The 21,495-nt window shown below is 52.4% G+C and overlaps 1 protein-coding gene across 5 annotated transcripts in view; it reads left to right on the plus strand.

The window, feature by feature from the left end:
• Rnf123 (ring finger protein 123) overlaps nt 1-21,495 on the plus strand; it is a 27,908-nt gene continuing 6,413 nt past the window's right edge. Inside the window, exons 1-31 of one of the 5 annotated variants that reach the window (XM_085688841.2) lie at nt 1-94; nt 1,758-1,935; nt 2,209-2,293; nt 6,666-6,745; nt 6,873-6,967; nt 7,330-7,384; nt 7,477-7,562; nt 7,847-7,933; nt 8,165-8,232; nt 8,363-8,488; nt 8,846-8,960; nt 9,040-9,144; nt 9,524-9,649; nt 9,764-9,856; nt 9,928-10,001; nt 10,653-10,770; nt 10,966-11,065; nt 11,229-11,290; nt 11,433-11,504; nt 11,719-11,839; nt 12,435-12,536; nt 14,261-14,367; nt 14,588-14,786; nt 15,265-15,410; nt 15,678-15,761; nt 16,455-16,562; nt 19,658-19,835; nt 20,773-20,847; nt 20,997-21,084; nt 21,181-21,268; nt 21,350-21,434. In XM_085688841.2, the coding sequence (XP_085544967.2) occupies nt 1,854-1,935; nt 2,209-2,293; nt 6,666-6,745; nt 6,873-6,967; nt 7,330-7,384; nt 7,477-7,562; nt 7,847-7,933; nt 8,165-8,232; nt 8,363-8,488; nt 8,846-8,960; nt 9,040-9,144; nt 9,524-9,649; nt 9,764-9,856; nt 9,928-10,001; nt 10,653-10,770; nt 10,966-11,065; nt 11,229-11,290; nt 11,433-11,504; nt 11,719-11,839; nt 12,435-12,536; nt 14,261-14,367; nt 14,588-14,786; nt 15,265-15,410; nt 15,678-15,761; nt 16,455-16,562; nt 19,658-19,835; nt 20,773-20,847; nt 20,997-21,084; nt 21,181-21,268; nt 21,350-21,434 (3,010 nt within the window). In that variant the 5' untranslated portion in view covers nt 1-94; nt 1,758-1,853. The other 4 variants (XM_085688842.2, XM_048424245.3, XM_085688844.2 and 1 more) reach the window with 4 other exon arrangements.

The raw sequence follows: 21,495 nt of genomic DNA on the forward strand, positions 1-21,495 counted from the left end.
AGGGGTGTGCACGGGTGTGACAGGTAGCAAATTTGCTGACAGAAGTGGCTTTTCGGGTGTCTCAGGTTGCATGTGGGTCAGGCCTCCAAGCAAGGTAGGCGTTGAGACAGGTGACTTAGGGACCAATTAGAATATAGTCCCCTGCTTCGGCTGGACTAGGGAAGGCGGGATTCGGAAACAGTTGGTCCGTCAGGCGAAACAGAGGTGAATACCTCAGCGGGAGGGTGGGAGTCGGGGGAGTGTTTTCTGCTGCCAAGGGCCTGTTGAGGTCTGTGCATTTGCGCGTGCGCGGTTGGAAGAGCGGCGGGCGCGCGAGCGGGCACGCGGTTTGGCCCTGGACGGGTGCCGTAGCCGAAAAGCTGGGCGGATGTTGTGAGCCGGTCGCGGAGGCTGAGGCTGGGGGTGAGTGAGAAGCCGCCTGGCTGTGAGCCGGGCGGGTCCAGTGGCTCCCCTAGAGGCCCCGGGCCGATCCAGTGCGACAGCGCTTGCCGCTGGGGGTGCCGAGGCCTGCGGTGTATGACTCCCGGTGGGAGCTGGCCTGACAGGTCCTCCGGAGCTTGGGGCCAGGCGGAGGCGACCTGGGGAAAGCATGCGCTGCCCTTGGCGTCCTTGGCCACTCAGACCTAGACGGTTCGGTTCCGAAACTGAATCTCTTAGGAGGGCTGGGAAATAATGGAGCGGAAAGAGAGCCCCGTGGCAGGGGCAGGTTCCGCCTCTAAATCCTCTACACCTGACCCCCAGAATGAGTGTCTGAAAGGCTGGCTTCCCGTTCTTAATAACTGCGTCCAATAAGTCCTGCAACTGTTCCGACATAAGGGGGACCGGTTGTGGTGTCCATCGAGGGTCTCCGTAGGGAGGCACAGCAGCAGAATCACTTTCCCGAGCCTGGCGTGAGGCAGGCAGGCAAGGGTTTGTGGCGGGAGCTGAGGGCCTGTTTGGGGTGCGGTAAGAGTGGGCTGCAGAAAAGAAATGGCTGGCTCAGGCAGAGACTAAAGGCCAAGCTCTGGACAGGCGCTAATAAAGTTTGTGGGCTGGTGGTGATGGCACACCTGTGCCTTGCAGTTTGCAGTCCCGTGTGGTCGCTGAACTCTTGAAACTGAAAGTTTCAGTTTTTAACTTTGTAAACTTAACCATTCTTGTCTCCTGACTACAGTGTTGTGCAGCACACCTCCAGAGTGAGGCAGGCACCGGGGAGTGGGTGTAGTTTCTGAAGCAGCTGCAGCCACATAAGGGCTAGACAGACTGTGGCAGGAAGGCCTATGGCGCGATCTTGGCTAGGGTGGTGATTGCATAGGGTAGAAGGCTTGTGGGTGGGGCACAAGAAAGCTAATGAGACTGTAGATAAGAAAAAAGAGGCAACTTGGGCTAAACAAGGTATCTCTTACCTCTTACTCTGGGGGAGTAAGAGACTTGTGGCTGCAGGTGGTCTATACTTGAGGGAGTATGGTATAGGGTCTTGTTTTCTGAATATGAGCTGGACCCCTTGACTAAGGTGGATAGAGGAGTTTTTACTCTGGGCCACCTCACTTTGGACATGTTGATAATGATTTTCCCAGAGCCAAGGCCTGGTCTCTGTTAGGTCCTGCATGGGGCACTGAGACAGTGTGGGACACAGTATCCCTGGCATCGGCCTAGATCTCATCTATCATTGCTATGTGGAAAGCTGGGAGCCCGTGCTTACCCCCTGCCTAGGTTAGTATGTGTGTGAAAGTGTACGGTTCAGTCTCACCGGCTCCCAAGCCTTCCTACCATTGCAGGACTGAGGTCTGTGTAGGCCTTTGACTAACTGGAGTAGACACACTCTGCATCTGGCTCAGCCTCCAGAACCACTGGCTGCCCATGAGTGATGAAGTATGGCATCCAAGGGGGCTGGCATGTCTTTTCCCCGAAAGAGCTATAGATTGACTTCAGATGCTGAGAAGTCCAGGGTCACAGGTAAGGGCTGGCAGGGCGGTGTGTGTGTGTGTGCTCTTTGTATTGGGGAAGGAGAAGGAAGGGAAAATGCAGCAAGGGCCCAGGTCCCCCGAAACTTGGGCCTTCTAATACACCTTGTCCCTGTGACTGGTTCTTTGCCAGCACCCATGCTCCCAGTGTGGTTGCTCTGCTGACCCTTGTGGCTAGCCAAAGGCTAGCTGTCTGTGGGGACAGTAGGGACCAAGAGCTGTTCTGATCACCTACGTCTTTCCTCTCTTCTGATCTGTGACCCAGGCATTGTGCAGGAGAAACTACTGAATGACTACCTGTACCGTATCTTTTCCTCTCCTGACCGTGGGCCCCCTGCAGCCACCAGCAGGTATGGTTGGGTGTGTAGCCCCAGTTCTCTCTGTTGGGCTGAATCGGAGATTGGAAACTGTCATTATGGGGAAGGGCAGCCTGGCTTGGGTTCTGTTCCCTGCTGTGAGACCTGTGCCTCCAGTCTGTTCTCTGGACTCTGTTCCTCTCTCCAGATAGAGCTAGCTCCTTCCTTCTGAGGAGGGCCCAGGGAAGGAAGGATTTGTGTGCACTAGCATCTGGCCTTATGGATATGTCTCTGTACCTCTACTCTGCCCTGGCCGTTTGTGCCTCTGCCTGAATTTAACATAATAGAAACCTCAGCTGGATACACTTGTGTTCAATCTGCGTAAAAGCTACAAGTAGCAGAAACTTCAAAACAAATAGAAGCAACACCCCTGTTCTGTTGTTAGTTAGATGTAACCATTTGAATGTGATCCCTTTCTGGTTTCTTTATCTCACAATGTACATAGTTCAGATTCTACAGAATATCAGACTTTAAAAAAGCCTGAGCCCTTATGGAAAAAACAATGTTCCAAAGGGTGGTGGTTCAGGAATGTAACCCCAACATTTGGGGATGCTAAAAATCAGGAGGACCCAAGTTAAAGACTGTTCTACAAGAGGAAAGGAAACATTGTTATTATTATTGTATAATAATTGAAACAAAGTAAACTACATTGTTTACTACATTTTTTAAACGTTCAAGATGACAAGTTGCAGCCTGCTGGTGGTGGCGCACGCCTTTAGTCCCAGCACAGGGGAAGCAGAGGCAGTGAATCTCTGTGAGTTCGAGGCCAACCTGGTCTACAAGAGCTAGTTCCAGGACAGGCTCCAAAGCTACAGAGAAACCCTGTCTTGAAGAACCCAAAAGAAAGAAAGAAAAGTTGCTTTTGTTTTTGTTTTTGATACTGGGTCTCCCTGTGTAAGACAGGTTGACCTGGAACTCTCAATTTCGGCCAAGTGCCCTGGAGCTTGGCGGGTGGGGGAGGAGGAGGGTTCCTGCCTCTACCACCTAAGTATTCAGATTATAGTGCCCCACACCTGTAGTGCCACTAGGCCCTTTGCACCTTTTCTTTCTTTTTCTTTTTGGTGTGTGTTTGGGGGCTTGTGCTTGCCACAGAGCTTACTTTTGGAAGTCAGAGGACAATTTGGGATTGAACTCAGGCCGGCCTCAAACTCAGACCTTCCTGCCAAGTGCTGGGACTAATGGCACAGCTGCGTACAATGTGTCATCTTGATCGTGTCCACCCTCAACCTTCCCCTTCCACTCTTCCTGGAAAACCCAGTTTTGTTTTTCTACTTTCCTTCCCCCCCCCCTTTTATTTTTATTTTTTTCCTTTTTGAGACAGGGTTTCTCTGTGTAGACCTGACTGTCCTGGAACTCCCTCTGTAGACCAGGCTGGCCTCGAACTCAAGATTTCCACCTGCCTTCGCCTCTCAAGGGCTGGAATTAAAGCCCAGCAGGCGCAGCTTTTTAAAATAACAGGTTTGTGTGTGTGTGTGTGTGTGTGTGTGTGTGTGTGTGTGTGTAAAACCTGTGAAACAATCACTAGCATCAAACTAATAAACATATTCTTCACTTCTAAATGTTTATGGAAATTAGCTTTTTTGTTGTTGTTGTTGTTTGTTTGTTTTTTTGGTTTTTTTTTTTTTTGAGGCAGGGTGTCTCTATGTAGCACTAGATGTCTTGGAACCCAGTATGTAGACCAATCACTATGTAGACCAGGCTGGCTTTGAACTCACAGAGATCTGCCTGCTTCTGCCCAGCTTTAGAATTCTATTTTTACCATCATGTTTATTCCATGAACATTTTTCCATATTCTGAATTGATTTTGGTGGACATATTTTAGGTACAGAGTCTTCTATGGACGCCACCACTGTGCTCATTTTGGAGGTGCTTTTGCTTGTGTAAACATGCTGCGAGGGTGCCCAGGGATGGCTAAACTATTTGACCTGCAGCTACTTCTTTTTTTGAGATAAGTGATTTCTGTGGGGCAGTGGTAGCGCACACCTTTAATTTCAGCACTTGGAAGGCAAACTCTGAGTTCAAGGCCAGCCTGGTCTACAAGGTAGGTTCCAGGACAGCCAAGAAACCCTGTCCAGAGGAAAAAAAATTGATTTTGCTGCATAGACCAGACTGTTCCCAAATTGATAGGCTTCTACCTTAGCTTCCAAGTGATGGGAATACAGGCACCATGCCCATTCTGCAATCCCTTTTAAAATTATTGCCAGCCTAATTTATTTATGAGGTCATGTATGTTTTTCCTACCCTGAAGCATGGATTTCCCTACCTGTGTGTTCCCTGGACCATGTGGCTGCTCTGCTTTTCACAATCTCTACTCTTTGGGAAGCCCAGAGACAGCCTTATTACTGTTCTATTTAAGTAGCATGGTGGTCAGCAAGCTCCTGCTTCTGAAGGGCTCCTATCTGCCTTCACTCTTGATCTAATCCTGGCTTCTTCCTAGGGCCCTCCGATTTCTACCCCATATGACCACTAGCAGATGCTACTGCTAGTGCTGTGACCACAGGAGGCAGGGCCATCAGGCACTTGGTTGTGGAGATGTAGGATTCTAGGCTGGGACCTGGGAAATCCCAGAAAGGGCAGGCAGGGTTTGCCGAATGGATAGTACCTCAATGGAGGCTATCTCAGAGCAGCTGCTCAGAGCTATGTATTGTGTGCTGTTGCCATAGGCACAGAGCATACACCTCCTAAATCGTGGGCCTGCAAGAATGGCTTTTGAGAAGACTTCCTTTAGCCTTTGGACTATCGGGCTATTCAGACATAGGGTTGCCTTTAGTCTTCCTTGTTACTGGCTAGGTTAACTGTATTGCTGGCTCCTGACATCGGCCTAGGATTCAGCAAGGGTGAGGAGGGGCCTTGTATATATCCACCTCTTGCAGTTTGGATTCAGCCCTGTTGTACAGCAGGGAAGCGTGTGATCTGTGGACCTGGGTCATAGCTACCTTATGGGAGTTAGTGCGTTGGCTCATCTGACCCTTCCAGAGCTTGCTGTTAGGTAAGGAAAGCAGGTACTGAGATTAGGGAAGAACAGGTGCTAGTCTGTGAACTGGATCCAGATGGGCTGCAGACCTCTGCTCTGCCAAGTCCTGCGGGTTGTTAATACACTGCCTGCTATTCTTAGGAGCTGAGCTCAGGTCAGGTCTTCCTCCCTCCCCCTCAAACACCAGGGTCTTGCTGTGTGGCCCTGTCTGGTCTCAAACTTGCAATTCTCCTGACTCAGCCTCCTGAGTGCTGGAATTAAAGGTGTGTACAAGTGTGCCCAGCCTGATAGGTCCTTTGAACTCAGGACACGTGTGCTGAGAAGATTAGGCAGCTGCCCAAACTTGCCCAGCCCTTTTGGCTGCAAAAGATTGTGGGCAGATGGGCCATGTATTCTGATGAACATCCAAAGACAGGAAGGTATAGGAGAGGGCCGGCCAGCCCCTCAGAGGGCAGGCCCTTTGTAATGCCAGGGCATGTCTGACCAACATGTCTCTCTTGGCTGAGTAGTAGAGAAAGTTGCTGCCAAAAGAACTGCAGGTTTAGGGTTAAGGACTAGATTAGATAATCCTGGTGCTGGCCCACTTGGCAGCTGGCAATCCTCCCAGCCTCATCTTCTCAGCCACAGTCAACACAGATGCATCTGAGAGAATGTAGGTTAAGAGTGACTTGGGAGCACGTGCTTTCGTGGGAATCGTCACAGCGTGGTATACAGCTAGTTTATTTTTCCTTTTCGTTGTGATTATTGTTTTGTTTGTTTACAGATAAGGAAATTACGACTTAGAGGGCTAGTTGGTGTGTGTGTGTGTGTGTGTGTGTGTGTGTGCAAGCATGCACACCCATGCACTTGGAAGCATGGGAGCATGTGGGGCATGTGGAGGTCAGAGGACAAACTCCTGTGTCACTCCTTAGATACTGTCCTCTTTTTGTTTGTTTTGAGGCAGGATCTCTTACTGGCCAGGACCTTGTTAAAGCGGGCTAGTTGGCTCACCAGTGAGACCCAGGGATCCATCCCCCTGCGTCCTCTTTCCCAGTGCTGAACAGTGCTGAAATTATACACACGTGTCATAATACCCAACTTTTTTTTCTTACTTGGGTTCTTGCTCTGGTCCTTTTTATTGCCAGACAAGTTCTTTCCTGGCCATGCTATCTCCCCAGCCTGAGGCTGATGAGTTCTGCTTTTTAAACAGTCCTGAGGTACGGTGCTTATAGGTTTTAGCTTAGTGGCTAATCCCATCTGTCAGCTCTTAGAGTTAGCTCCTGCTAGTTTACCAGAGTCTGTAGCCAGGTAAGCCCTTCCTCCAGAGCTTAACCAGCCAGCAGAAAGGGCTCAGGGTGATTGCGGTCTGGATGATCTCAAGACTTGTGGGCCCAGCATCCTCTCACTTTCCAGGAAACCCCTGAACTTCCATAACCTGCCAGAGCACGTGGACCAGTTGCTCCAGGTGGACAGCGAAGACGAGGAGAGCCAGGGTACGAGGCATTCTTTGGAGTGGGTATGCAAGTACGGTGCCAAGTCCTAGGGTTCTCTGCTGAACTCACATCTCCCGTGTCTGTAAGCTCCTCTGCCCTCCTGATCTCACACATCTCCCCTTCTCAGGACAAGTTGAGGGGCGACTTGGGCCATCTACCGTGGTCCTAGACCATACAGGAGGCTTTGAGGGGCTTCTCCTTGTGGACGATGACCTCCTGGGGGTGAGTGAGCATGTGTTGTGGGCCCCTAGTTGAGCCCCAAGCTCTCCTGACATGGCCCTACCCTCTGTGTCCATCCTCATGGAGCTAGCCATACCCTCCTCTTGACACTGCTCCATACCTTGGTGTCCCCAGCCCTTAGCCTTCCTGCCACAGTCCTGAAACCTTGGTGCAGTCACTACCTCAACCCCTCTCAGCAAAGCCCTGGTTCCATCATGCCTCTGTCCCTGAAGCTCTTGACAGTCTCTCCTGTCTCAGCCAGACACAGTGCAGTGTTGGCCACGACAAACTTGTGCCACCAGTGTTAACCCAGCTGGGGACAAAAATGTGTGCCTGGAGAGAAACACTACTTTTTCTGTATCCAGGTGATTGGCCACAGCAACTTTGGCACTATCCGTTCTACCACATGTGTGTACAAAGGTGAGCTCATGCTCCACTGAGGCTCAGAGAGCTGGGAGGAAACTGAGGCAAGAGGCCATCTTCATTCACTGGGCCTACCTCTGCTCCTCCAGGGAAGTGGGTCTACGAGGTGCTCATCTCCTCGCAGGGTCTCATGCAGATCGGCTGGTGCACCATCAACTGCCGCTTTAACCAGGAGGTACACACACGGGAAGGGCTCTCCCAGAGAGTTCCTGTGTTGCAGGCATCCTCAGAGCAGGAGCAGCCCCAGACCCGCTCAGGAGCCTGATCTGGGTTGCCCACTAAAGATGGAATATGCTCCATTCTACTTGAGGGCACCTAGTATAGGACCCTTCACTTTTGGTCCCTTTGCAAACACGTCACACCCATCTCTAGAGTCGTGTGGGCACTAGGTTAGCAACTGGTGGGCTCTGGCCTGCTCTTACCCATCTTCCCCAGACCTCACAAGCAGTTTCTTCCCAGGAAGGGGTTGGAGATACACATAACTCCTACGCCTATGATGGGAACCGGGTGCGCAAATGGAACGTGACCACAACAAATTATGGCAAGGTGAGGGCTGGGCTTCCGTGGATCACCAACCTCATAACCACCCCATTGCTTGTGGTCTAGAGCCACAGGCTAACCATGAAGGACTTCAGATACCAGGGAAGGGTCTGGGGTTTGGAGACCCCTGTCTCCCTGTGGTCAGTCTTCCCTGGGTGGTCCTAGGAATGCAACTGGAATGTGGATCGGGCAGGCAGCTGTGCTTCTTCGTGTCTGTAAAGCTTTCTTCCATGGCAGGCATGGGCAGCGGGGGACATTGTGAGCTGCCTCATTGATCTGGATGATGGTACTCTATCCTTTTGCCTGTGAGTCTCCTATCTTTATAGACCTGGCCAGACTGCTCCTCTAAGGGAGCCAGGCCAAGTTCAGTAGACCAAAGGTGGGCACCCATACCCTTCCTAGCATTGGCTTATAGACCTACCCTTTCCTTCCCAGGAATGGTGTGTCGCTGGGCACCGCCTTTGAGAACCTTTCCAGGGGCCTAGGAATGGCCTACTTCCCAGCCATCAGCCTGTCATTCAAGGAGTCTGTGGCATTCAACTTCGGCAGCCGTCCTTTGCGATATCATTTTGGGAAGATGATTGTGGGTGGCTTGGCATCTAAAATGAGGGTCTCCCTACCCAGGAGCACTGTGGGCTGGTGGCAAGCCTAGTTGCTGCAATATGTACACAAGATGCAGCTTAGTTAGGTTGGTCCAAGGACAAAAGTCCTTTTAAGGTGGGTGCCATTAATTGTCTTCATTGAGCAGATGAAGACTGTAAAATGACAGATGAGTTTTTATCCCTCAGATACTGAGCGGGAGAGCTGCGATGCAGACTGGGCCCCTGGTTAGGCTCTTGGTGGAGGGAGAAAGGAAGGGAGGGAGGGAGGGGGGGGGATGTGTCTGAGCCTCAGGTTGCTGGCTTAACTCTGTGGCACCTACCCAGTTGCGGGCTTCCGGCCCCTGCAGGACCCTCCATTTGCTGACCTGGTGCGGGCACAGAGATTGCTGGGCTGTTTCCAGGCGGTGCTGAGTGTGGAACTGGACCCTGTGGTGAGCCAGAGTCTGGGCTGGGGAAACAGGGGTCTTACCCCAGCCCTCCTCCCCTTATGGTCTTTTTCTCCACCTACAGGAAGGGCGGTTGGTGGAGAAGGAGAGCTCTGAGTGGCAGCTGCAAGGGCAGCCCACTGTCCTGCTTACACTGGCCCACATCTTCCATCACTTCGCACCACTTCTGGTGAGACTTCAGGGAGGGGAAGAGGGGGCATGTTAGATGTGTCCGTGGTAGATACCTGCATCTGCTGGGGCTCACGTGAGATACAGTAGCATTAGCTGCCAGGGTTCTGTATGGCCACAGGCCTCAGACTTTAAGGAGAGCATCCAGGGGAAGAAGGGTTTTGATGTCACCAGCTGAGGAAATGGTGTGACAAAGCCCTGGAGAGATTACGGGCCAGCAACTCCTCTTGTTCCTCAGTCAGACTCTGGAAGGGGCTCATCTCTGGTAGAATTGCTTGAAAGGCTCAAGACTTGTGTCTGAGGCCTGCTTCTTCAACATGAGCAGGGGTCTCCTAAGCAGCAGGAGGCCCCACTTAACTAGTGCCTGCCCTTTGGTGTAGCGCAAGGTTTACCTCGTGGAGGCTGTGTTCATGAGCTTCCTGCTGGGGATCACGGAGAAGGGCACGCCTGAGCAGGCACAGGCTGTAGTACACCAGATCTTGGACCTCTTGTGGCTCTTCATGGAGGTAAGACTTCTGACTCCAGGCTCAGGCCAGGCTGCCAGACTCATCAGAGCAAGGGAGGTATGGTAGGGTCCCGGAAAAGGCCCCTGTCATGGCTGCCCTAGCATCTCTTCTCAGGACTATGAGGTACAGGATTGCCTCAAGCAGTTGATGATGTCTCTGCTGCGTCTCTACCGGTTCTCACCGATTGTTCCAGACCTGGGTCTACAGGTGGGAGCATCTGTCCCTGCCCCGAAAGCCCCAAGCCTCGCTGCCGATTCTGAGCACCCCTTTCTCCACAGATCCACTACCTGCGCCTCACTATTTCTATCCTGAGACACGAGAAGTCCCGCAAGTTTCTGCTTAGTAACGTCCTGTATCCTCTCGATGGTAGGCAGACCTGCCATGTAGTGCCTTCCAAGGTCAGCAGAGGGCAGTGTTCACCACTGCCAGGCGTCTCTAGGACGGTTCAGGAGACCACAGCTGAGTCCTGCAGAACAGAGAAGGCAATGGGGAGGCCTGCAGTTGCCTGACTGGCTGAACAGGGCTCTTCACTGCAGCTGTGTGTGGAGGTGTTCTCGTTAGTCTCATCTCTGTACTTTTGTCTGAGTGCACAGACAGGGTCTTCTCTGAAGAGGCAGGTCTTCCTGTTTCTCCAGTGTTATGATCTATTTGGGAATCCTAAGCACTACCCACCTTAGTCTGGTATCTTCCAGCCTCCAGCAAGCAGAAACAGTGGGACATAGGAACCAAAATTGGGGCCTGAGATGGACCAGCAGGCCCATCCCATCCACCTGTTCCTTTAACAAGTTTGTATCATACCCTTGCTGGGTAGCAGGCTTGCTGAGTTGATAGCCATAGATCTTTCTTGAGGTTCACAACCTAGGAGACAGTTACATGGTGAGATTGGCATCTTTGTCGATGGGAGAGCTATGGTAGGTACATCAAGGTGGGCTTCCAAGAAAGGGCTCGTGAGGGCATATAGCAGGTTCTTTGGTGAGCCAAGTTCTTCCTTGACAGTTACCAGTTTTGACATGCTTCGGTCCGTGGTCTTCTTTTATATTAAGAGTCCCCTGCGTGTGGAGGAGGCTGGCCTGCAGGAACTCATTCCCACCACTTGGTGGCCCCATCGCTCCAGCAGGGAGGTGGGCAGACCTTGCATGGGGTGGGAGCTGGCACAGTGAGGGCCTGGCCCATTGTACATGGGCACCTCCCACTACCTGAGGCCTCTTTTGCCCGGGTCCCTGAAGTTCTCAGGGTGAGGACTTCCATGTGAAGTAGTCCTGGGTAAGTCAGTCCCCAGGAAACCCCACTCTCTCCTGTCCTCTGTTCCTGCCCAGGGCAGAGACAGTAAGGAGGCAGAGGAGGAGACCGCTGAGGAGCGGCAAAGGAGGCGAGCCTACGAGCGAGGCTGCCAAAGACTCAAGAAGCGCATTGAAGGTCAGCCCTGGCCTCAGGCCTTGGGTAGGAGCAGTTGGTGGTGACTGTACTAGTTCCTAGTTCCTAGTAGGCGCGGGGAACCCTGGTGGTGGAGGCCCGACACAAAGTTCTGCCTGCTTCTATTCCTGGGAGCCTAAGGGTTATATTTCCTGCCCCATCCCAGTGGTGGAAGGACTCCAGGTCCAGATCTTGAAGCTGCTGTTGGATAATAAGGATGACAATGGGGTAAGTGACCCGAGACTCCTGTGTGAATCCCTGGCGAGGAGGGATGTTGTTTCGGGCCCCGAGCCCTAGAGCAGTGGCTGGCTCGGACTCTGGGTAAGGTAACTGTCAGCTCAACACAGCCTCATTTTCCCATTCCTTGAAGGGCGAAGCTTCTAGGTACATTTTTCTGACAAAATTCCGGAAGTTTCTACAGGAGAATGCCAGTGGCCGGGGGGTAGGTATCCTCCAGGGCAACCATTATGGGCTCCTGGCTGTGTTGCAGGGGCTGCAATCTGGGCACCTGGCGCCTCTCGGCCTGCCTCTGACCTGTCTCACATGTGCTGTTCTTGCCAGCTTTTCCTCCCGGGATCCTGGCGCACAGCCTTGGATGAGGAATAAGCTGGCCTCTGGCCTGGCACCAATGTATGTCTTCTGTCATCTGCCCCCAGAACATGCCCACGCTCTGCCCCCCTGAGTACATGGTCTGTTTCTTACACCGGCTGGTATCTGCCCTGCGCTTCTATTGGGACGAATACAAAGTTTCCAACCCCCGTGCTGCCTTCAGTGAGGGTAAGTGATGCCAGACCCCAGGTTGGCAGAGCTGGATTGAACCAGGTCTGCGGTAGTTGCTGGTGGTGGTGGAGAGAGCTGAGCTGGGTGTGAGGATTACTGGGCCTTTCTTTGCCCAGCTAAGTCCATTTCGGGAGCCCCACACTCTGGGACCTTTAGATCTGTGTTGACTGGTTGCTTCCACAGGCTCCTGCCCGTGACAGGCATTATTCCTTAGTCCTGGTACCTAGATCTCTGTGCAGCCTTTTGTGAAGATGCCTCGGATGGGTCCTGGGGCTCCTGCATCTGGACAGATAGAGTCCCCAGGGGTCAGTAGGAGATTTAGGCACTCTGGGTTGGGGGATATCCCATAGAGTTTGTCCTTTCGTTCTCTTGAGTAACCAGCTGCCAAGAATTCTCCCCTCACCCCAAGTCCTACAGCTGTTGGCTAACCTAAAACAGCAAGGAGTGAGAGAGACAAGGAGGCCTGGGCTCTGGCTCTGCAGTCTGCCTGGGCCGATGGATGACCAAGGTCAGACGGCTCGAGTGGCAGGTGCGGCTCTGCAGAGTTCCACTGAGCCCTGACTGCTGCCCCTGCACCCCTGACTCCCTGCAGAGGCTTATGTCCCACCACAGATCTTCTACAATGGCAAGGTGGATTACTTTGACCTTCAGCGCCTTGGGGGCCTCCTCTCACACCTTCGAAAGACCCTAAAAGGTGAGTGGAAGCTGTCGTAGTGAACAGCCCTGGCTGCCTCTGAGCCTGCAGTGCTGTGGGTGCTGAGCCACCCTTGTCCACTAGAGGGTGCCCAAGTCTTTCTTACCCATTTAGTCAGGGCTTACTGACCGGCTAGGCTGCATTTGATCTCCAGTTTAGTCAGCTGTGCCTTCCTTGGGCACTAGAGATAGGCTAGGAATGCACTAATGAAATAGAGCCAGATGGCCGGGCAGTGGTGGCACAGGCCTTTATTTCCAGCACTTGGGAGGCAGAGACAGATCTCTGTGAGTTCGAGGCCAGCCTGATCTATAGAGTGAGGTCCAGGACAGCCAGAGCTGTTACACAAAGAAACCCTGTCTCGAAAAACCAAAAAAAAAAAAAAAAAAAAAAAAAAAGGCCAGATGTATTGACACGGGATTTAGTAGCCTGGTAAGGGGTGTGTCAGTGCTATCTGAGCTGCTTTCATTGCTGAGCAGAGCTCACTATGGTACAAAGGGCCTTTGCTACTGTGAACCCAAGGGCAAGAGTGTCAAAGTGAGCGGAGTATGGTGGCACACACTGTAAAATAACAGCACTCAGGAGGGTAGAGGCAGGTAGATCTCTGTGAGTTCTAGGCCAGCCATGGCTATGTAGTGAGACCTTCCTTTAAAAAACAACAAACAGGGTCCTGGGACAGCAGGCTCAGCAGTTATGAGCACTTATTACTTTTGCTGAGGGCCCGGGATTGAGTGCTAGCACCCACAGGGCAGCTCACAAGAGTCTGTAACTCCAGTTCCAGGGGATCCAGGGCATCTCTCTGGATACCAGGCTTGCACATGGTACAAAACCACTCATACAAGTAAAAATAAATATAAAAACATTATATTAAAAATAAGCAACAACACTTGACATGGTGGCGCACACCTTTAATCCCAGCACTTGGGAGGTAGGGGCAGGTGGATCTCTGTGAATCTGAGGCCAGCCTGGACTACAAGAGCTAGTTCCAAAATAGCAGGGCAGTTACACAGAGAAACCCTGTCTTGAGAAACAAAAACAAAACAAAAAAGTAACAATGAAAGTCAGAAGCAGCCCAGTATGGCCTGCAGACACTTGCTGGGAATTCAAGTCTGAGGCAGGGACCTGTGAGGGGAGGCCAGTCTGAAGCTTTTACAGGCCACACAGAAGGCCCCAAATCTACACAGACAGCTTTGGAAGGCCTGGGAGAGGCTGGGGACTGAAGTTAGGTCTCCATTATGAGACACTCCCTCTGGAATGGACTGCAGGGGGACCGTTATCCACGTGTGAAGCAGGCATCATAGAGCAGTGAGTAACCTTGATCATGCTAGATGCTCTGCAGCTGACGTCATCAGAGTGAGGGGCTGCAGAGGGATTCTGAGATCTCAAGTCCAGGGCATTGGAGAGACCTGCAAACCCTGAGCTGGAGGCGAGCTTGGACTGTCTGTGCAAGACAGGGTGTGCCTGTGTGGGTTATATGGAGTAGTCTTACAGGAAACTAGAGACCCACAGGAGTGCTGGGGTAATGGGGTGCCTCCTGCTGCTGGTTGCAGCTAGAGGGGCCCCTGTGTTGTAGAGAGAAGACTGGGCTGGAGTAAGAGGGACAGTGGGGGGTAGGCTGTGCACACCCCCCACCCCCAGCCTGCCAGTGCTGTCACCGCTCAGAGCAGTTCCGTCCAGGGCCCCTCTTCTGTAGCTGGCCTAAGCCTCCCATCCTGCATGTCTCCCAGATGACCTTGCTTCCAAAGCCAATATCGTGATTGACCCCCTGGAGCTCCAGGCAGCTACCATGGATGACCTGGATGAGGATGAAGAGCCAACCCCAACGGCGGCCCAGGTGAGGCAGTAGCGGCAGCAAGAAGTTCCATCTTGTAAGCAGGGGTATGACACACGTCCAGCTTCTCTCCGTGTAGGCAAGGATCTTCTCACAGGATCATCTCCACATGCTGATGGAGCATGACCTCTCCCTGTCCATTCCCCCTACTCTGTACATCAAGTGCGTCCTACACAGGCCCCAGGAGAGTTGATTAGCTTCTGAACCCCTTTCTCCACCACAGCGTCCTATGCAAGCCCTGGCCATGGGAGGGGCACTGCCCCTGCCCCGGCCAGGCTGGCTCAGTTCTCCAACCCTGGGCCGAGCCAACCGCTTCCTCAGCACAGCAGCTGTGAGCCTCATGACCCCACGGCGACCTCTGAGCACCATGGAGAAAGTAAAGGTCCGCTCGCTGAACGTGGAACAGAGGACTCGCGAGGACAGTAGGTGCTAGGTGGAGCTGCTGAGGGAGCCTGCTGCTGTGTTTAACCCCTTATCGTTGGCAAAGCCAGAATAGTCCTCACCTCCCCCCACTCCCTACCACCTTGAGGCCTGGCCACATCCCAAGGGCACAGGAAGCGCAATCTGAAGACGTGAAATCAATATTACAAAAATAGATTCTGGTGCTGCAGGGCCTTGCCCTGCACCCCACCCTCCCTTGACCCATTCTCCCTGAAGCTCCCTTCCTAGACAAGGAAGAGAGAGGGAATCCCCTCTCCTCCTAGAAGGCTCATACAGCCTGTGCGTATTTAAGAGGAAATCGGAAGCGGGGTGAGGTAGCACCACCTTTAATCCCAGCACTAGTTAAGCAGAGGGAGTCAGAGCTCTGGGAGTTTAGCGCCAGCCTGGTCTACATAGCAAGACCCTGTCTCAAAGAACAAATAGAAAAGCCTGACTGTCGTTCTGTCTTCTGCTCCCCAGTTGAGGGCAGCCACTGGAATGAGGGCCTGCTGTTGGGGAGACCCCCTGAGGAGCCCGAGCAGCCCCTTACGGAGAACTCACTGTTGGAAGTCCTGGATGGCACTGTCATGATGTATAACCTCAGCGTCCACCAGCAGCTGGGCAAGGTCTTGCGCTGTCAATCCATGTTTGTCGTGAGCGGTGTTCTGCCTGGTGGGATGCATGAGTGCTTCCACGCCTGCCTGTGGGGTGTCAGTGCACACGAGCATGTCACACAGCAGGACTCTGCTGATGCTGCCTGGCTCTGACTGTAGTATTTTTGTAGGAAGAGACAGAAATTTGGGAACTCTGCAGGCTGGGGCCAGATTGTGTTTTCAAAAGCCTGGTTAAGGTACCCAAGGGTCACCCTGAATACGTGGTGTTCAATACTCCAGATGGTGGGCGTGTCCGATGATGTCAACGAGTATGCAATGGCCCTGAGAGACACAGAGGACAAACTCCGTCGCTGCCCCAAGAGGGTAAGGCTGGGCAGGAAGGTGGTATTGGAGCAGAAGGGTGTGGCACAGAGACAGTATGCTTGGGGGTCCCTAGTATACCAGGGCATCCCACAAAGGAAATCTTGTTCTGGGGATGCCCCAACATTTTCCCTTGTCCCTACCCTGACTGCACCAAGCGGTGAGAGCAAGGCTGGCTGAGGAGCCTGTCTATCCTGAGCCCCATCAACCAGCTGCAGCCTGTGCCAAGGTTCCCCACCCCTGCCTGCTCACTAAGTGCTGATGCATAGCCATCACCCTCGTTAATAATGGATGGACCTTGAGTGCCTCCTCAGCCACCGAGAGTCAGCAGGAAGCAGGCCCGGCTCTCCCAGTCCCCTGGAGCCCCTCTGCCATGGCATGCCTTGCCTGGGCTGGGCCTCCTTAGCAGGCCTTCTCTTCCCACTGTCACCAAAGCCTTGGCCTGCCCAACCATTGAAGTTGCAGTCTGGCCCTGTGTCCCTGGATGCTCACCCCAGGAGCTCACAGAGGAGTTAGACAGGGCTTTCTTCTGGGACTTGCTAGGCTGCCAACTGATCACCACTGGCAGAAGTGAGCTTTCTAAGTGGAGCCCCACCCTCCCTCATCTTCCCTGGGCTAGGGCCCACATCAAACTGCCTAGTGAGATATGGGCGTGAGGCCATATTCTGATTGTCTTTTTTTCTTCTTGTGGGCTAGAGAAAGGATATCCTTGCAGAGCTGACCAAGAGCCAGAAAGTTTTCTCAGAAAAGCTGGACCACCTGAGCCGCCGGCTTGCCTGGGTCCACGCCACTGTCTACTCCCAGGTGAGTAGCCATGGCTCTGTCCAGCATGACCTGTTTTCAACATCTGTTTGACTGTAGGCTGGGCACGGTTGTACTAGGACCCTTAAGGACCCCAGTCTTCTTGGGGTCCTGGCACAAACTCCTTCCCTCTTCTTCAGATCGTCTTCTCACACACCAGGCCATTTCTTTTGTGCCTATGGACTTAAGTAGGGGTCATTTCTGCTCACCTTAGCACTTCAGCCCATGACTCCTGCCTCCTCTCCTTACCTCTCCTTTCAGGCACCAACCACTCCACCCCTGCCAGCACATCCGGGGCTTTGTGGCCCTCCCTGAGCCTTGCTTTCCTGTGTCTGCCTCTGGTTAACTCACCTGCTACTTCTTGAGTCTTGACACTTTTCTTCTCATTCTCTGTCACTTGCTTATTCATTCAGTAAAGACCTGAGTGTTCAGGGGCTATCTGGACACTTGTCACACATACACAACCCGAAGGATGAGCTTCCACCCTCCCAGGCCAGTGGAGTACAGGGAGGGCTGACTATGCATTCCCTTTGAGACTGAAATTTGGCCCTTGCCCCTCTCAACTAGTTTCTTCTGCCTATCCCTCTTGGAAGTAGTGGTGCCAGGGGGCTGTTCCTAGGTTACCATGGAGAGAAGCATATTCTTCCCCTGGAACTGGGGAGTCAAAGCTATTGGCATCTCCATTTCTACCCAGTTATCTCTGCTCAGTGTGTCTCCTAATACTTAACCTTCTCCATAGTTAAACCACTTCTACCTTTTACCTCTTTCTCCTCCTGCTGTCAAAACCAGCAGAGACATTGTGTTGGAAGCTCCCCACCACTGGGCTCTCACACCCAGCCCCCTCTCTTGGCAGTCTGGCCAAGCCCTCCCACACCACCATCTCAGGACCCTTATCTTCCACCTCCTCTGCCTTGGTTGTTGTTCACTGTTTTCATTAAGAGCTGTATACTTTTGAGTCTTTTTGTTTGTTTGTTCATTTTTGAGACAGGATTTCTTTACTTTGGCTGTCTTGGAACTTGCTCTGTAGACCAGGCTGGCCTCGAACTCACAGAGATCTACCTGCCTCTGTCTCCTGAGTGCTGGGATTAAAGGTGTACACAACCTCCAGGCTTACTTTTGAGTCTTAAATTTATGGTTCTGATCCACTTTGAGTTAATTTTTGTAAATGGCATAAAGCAAGGTTCGCTTCCATTCTTCTGTGTGTGGGACTACAGTATCCTGTTGTCGGAGAGGACCAGTCTTTCCCTGTTGATTCCTTGTCAAAATCAACTGACAGATGAAAGGGTTAACCCCCGACTCCCTTACTGTCTCCTTGGTCTGTACATATGTAACCACTGAGCCATCTTTCCAGCCCTATAGTTGTGGGTTTTTTTTAAAGTAATTTATTTATTTTATGTATGCTATTGTTTTGCCTGCATGTATATCTGTGTGTGGCTGTCAGATCCCCAGCATAGGAGTTACAGACAGTTGTAAGTTGTACGTGCTGGCAGAACCCCAGTCCTCTGGAAGAGCAACCAGTGTTCTTAACCACTGAGCCATCTCTCCAGCCCCCATCTCAAATTTGTTTCTGATTCTCTCTCCTTGTGTGTGTTTGCCCTTTAGGATTTCTAAGCATAAGAGAGTGTTTGTGAATAGAGGTGACTTTACTGTTCCCATCCTAATTTGGATGCCTTTTGTTTTTCCTACCTAGTTTTCCCTGGCTGTGGTCCCCAATACTGTGTTGAATAGAAGTAATAAAAATGGGCCTGTTCTGAACCCCAAATTTGGGACCCTGAGCATGATGTGGGGTGCAGGCTTTTCATAACTGGCCTCCTTTTGTTGGGCTGCCTTCTCTTCCTGCATCTTCAGCACTCACTCTGCCTGCTCTGTGCAGTGTGCCCCATTATTAAAGGGTGAGTGTGTGAGTGTGCACTTTTCCCTGGACTGCACCTGCTGGTAGCACTCCCTCCTCCCTGCTGTCTTAGCGACCTCCCTTCCCCCAGTGCTTGATCAAGCACAGGCTCCTCTGCCTCTCTGAGATAGTGCTCACATTTCTGTCCTGTCCCCAGCCTCAGTGGGACATCTTCATCATTTGGGCCCTTGGCTACAATGGCGCCATTGTCATCTTGCCTCGGGCTCACTTTTCTGGGTCTTCCATAGTGACAGTGTATGCACTGCCCATGTGTGGACTCAAGTCCACTCCTCAGCCTTCTGTGTATTTTTTCTCTGGAACTGGAATGTGGGAACACCTTAGAGAGCTCGTGTCAAGTGCAGATTCTGTGTCTCTGAACTGGGGCTTGGCACCTTCTTAGGTTTTGCTGCCTCTCAGTCCTAAAGGAGACTCTAAGAGCCACTATTGGACTAGACCCTTTCTTTCTTCTGGCTTCTCTTCCCACAGTGGGCATGCTGCCTTCCTTTCTCACCAGCTTCTCCTTCGAGCTCAGACCATATTTGCCTGATTCCTCCACACAAATGCTTTGGGAGCGTGCACAGGTGCCCCATGCTCTTTGTGCTAAGGTACACTCCCTCTTCCCGCACCAGCTTCTCTGCTCCATCATCTCAGAAACGGGAACACTATTTTTTTTTTCTTTTTGAGCAACAGCTTTTCTCTGATCTGGTTATTTTGTGTTTTATTTATTCTTTTCTCAGATATTACATCCCAACCGCAGTTTCTTCTCCCTCCACTTTTCCCAGCCCCCTCCACCTCCCCACCCCGGATCCACTCCTTCTCCCTTGGGGATGCCATTCTTAGTGTGTAGGAACACAGCCTCTGTCTTCCCAGTCCTGGTTGTTCAGTTCTCCATCTCCTGTCCTAGGTCTGGCCACTGCTGTGGCTCCCTCACAGTCCTGCCCACTTGTCTTTGTAGCCTCTCTCCACACCCATCTCTTTACCCTGTCATAACTGGTTCTCATTTGTCAGAGTACTGCCCTGCCTGGCTGGACTCTTACCTGCTGAGGACTTCATTCCTTCAGCTTAGGCCACTGAGCACGCTTCCTGTAGTGCGGCTCTCAGTTCTGATGTCATTGTCATGGGAAGGCCTTCCTGATCCCTAGACCAGACCATGCCCCTGTGACCCTCGCAGTAAATGGCCCAGCAGCATTGTGTGTGTTTCGTGCAGGAGAAAATGCTGGATATCTACTGGCTGCTGCGTGTCTGCCTGCGGACCATCGAGCATGGGGATCGCACAGGATCTCTTTTTGCCTTCATGCCTGAGTTCTACCTAAGCGTGGCCATCAACAGCTACAGTGCTCTCAAGAATTATTTTGGCCCTGTGCACAGCATGGAAGAGCTCCCAGGTGATGTGCACAGTTGGGAGGGAAGTGCAGAGAAGAGATCTTTAGAGTGAACTTGGCCCCAAGTTCATTGTCACCACCCAACCACAAACATCAAGCTTTCGTACTGAACTAGCGCCCGCAGGCTCAGAGGCAGCTCTCCAGGGGCACCAAGAACAGCAGATGGCTAGGGACCCCTGACTCTCTCTCCTTTGCTGCTGTTGCTGATGGCTGCTGTCGTCTCACAGCCAGCTGGCTCCTCACCTTGCTGCCCTGCCCCGGGGTTGGTTTCAGGGTGGCAGTAAGACAGGCACAGTACTTGTATAGTAAAGCTTAACAAGAGGAGAGCCCTGCTGGGCTCAGTACCAACAAGACCACTGGCCCAGGCTGGGCCTAGCAGTGGGTATCCAGGCTGTAAGCTGGCAGCCCCTCGCTTGTGCCTACCAGCACCTACCAGTCCTTGGTGTTGCTCTGTCTTCAGAGCTCTGGAAACCAAGCTGCTCTGACTGCTGAGTCTTCAGGTGCATTCCAGAATGAAGTGCCTTGGTCAGTGCCTTATCAGAATCTTTCTGCTCCCCACGGTGGATCTGTGCCTTAATCCCCTTCCCAATTGCCAGTGTAGGGCTGGAGAGATGGCTCAGAGGTTAAGAGAACTGACTGCTGTTCCGGAGGTCCTGGGTTCAATTCCCAGCAACCACATGATGGCTCACACCCATCTATAATGAGATCTGGTGTCCAGAACACTATATACATAATAAATAAATTTTAAAAAAAAGAAGGACCCAATTGCCAGTGTATAGTGTTGCCTTGCCCAGTGTCTCTAGATGCTAAGATGGGTCCAGACTGGTCCCCGCAGCTAGCTCTAGGGTCTGCTACATAAAGCCTGCCCACCCTGACAAAGGACATGCCTTCTTTGGAACCCTTACTCCTGGTCAGAAGTCCTCACTGCCCTCCTTTACAGGCTATGAAGAGACCCTGACCCGCTTGGCTGCTACCCTTGCCAAACACTTTGCTGACCCACGCATCGTAGGCACTGGTGAGGTGTCTTCCAGAGGACCTTGGGAATTGGGGGTGGAATGGCATGTCTGGCAAGCTGTTTTCTACCTAAACTGTGGCCATGTGGGCATTAGGCTTGGGGGTCCCAGCCCATGCAGAGACTTGCTGAGCCATAGCATATCCTGACAGACATTCGAGACTCCCTGATGCAGGCCCTGGCCAGCTACGTGTGCTACCCACATTCCCTGCGGGCTGTGGAACGGATCCCCGAGGAGCAGTAAGTAGAAGCCTGGAGCGGGGGCGGGTTACACACCCACTCTGTATAGGATCATGTCCAGCCTCACCCTGTGTCTGCCATCCTTCACCTTCCTAGGCGTATTGCCATGGTGAGGAATCTTTTGGCACCTTATGAGCAACGGCCCTGGGCCCAGACCAACTGGATCCTAGTGCGACTTTGGAGGGTACGCCTGACCTGAGGGGATGGCCAAGGCCAGCTGGAAGGAAGTGTTACTCTGCCCCTCTGACTCCTGTTTCACCTCCAGGGCTGTGGGTTTGGATACCGCTATACACGGCTTCCACATCTGTTGAAAACCAAGCCAGAGGATGCCAATTTACCCAGCCTCCAAAGTGAGTATCCAGACTGGCCAGGTCCCGGTGACAGCTCTAGACAGGCTGGTAACCCATTCCT

The sequence above is a fragment of the Myodes glareolus genome, chromosome 4 (genome assembly GCF_982192425.1).
Source record: "Myodes glareolus chromosome 4, mMyoGla1.1, whole genome shotgun sequence".
In the NCBI taxonomy this organism is placed as follows: domain Eukaryota; kingdom Metazoa; phylum Chordata; class Mammalia; order Rodentia; family Cricetidae; genus Myodes; species Myodes glareolus.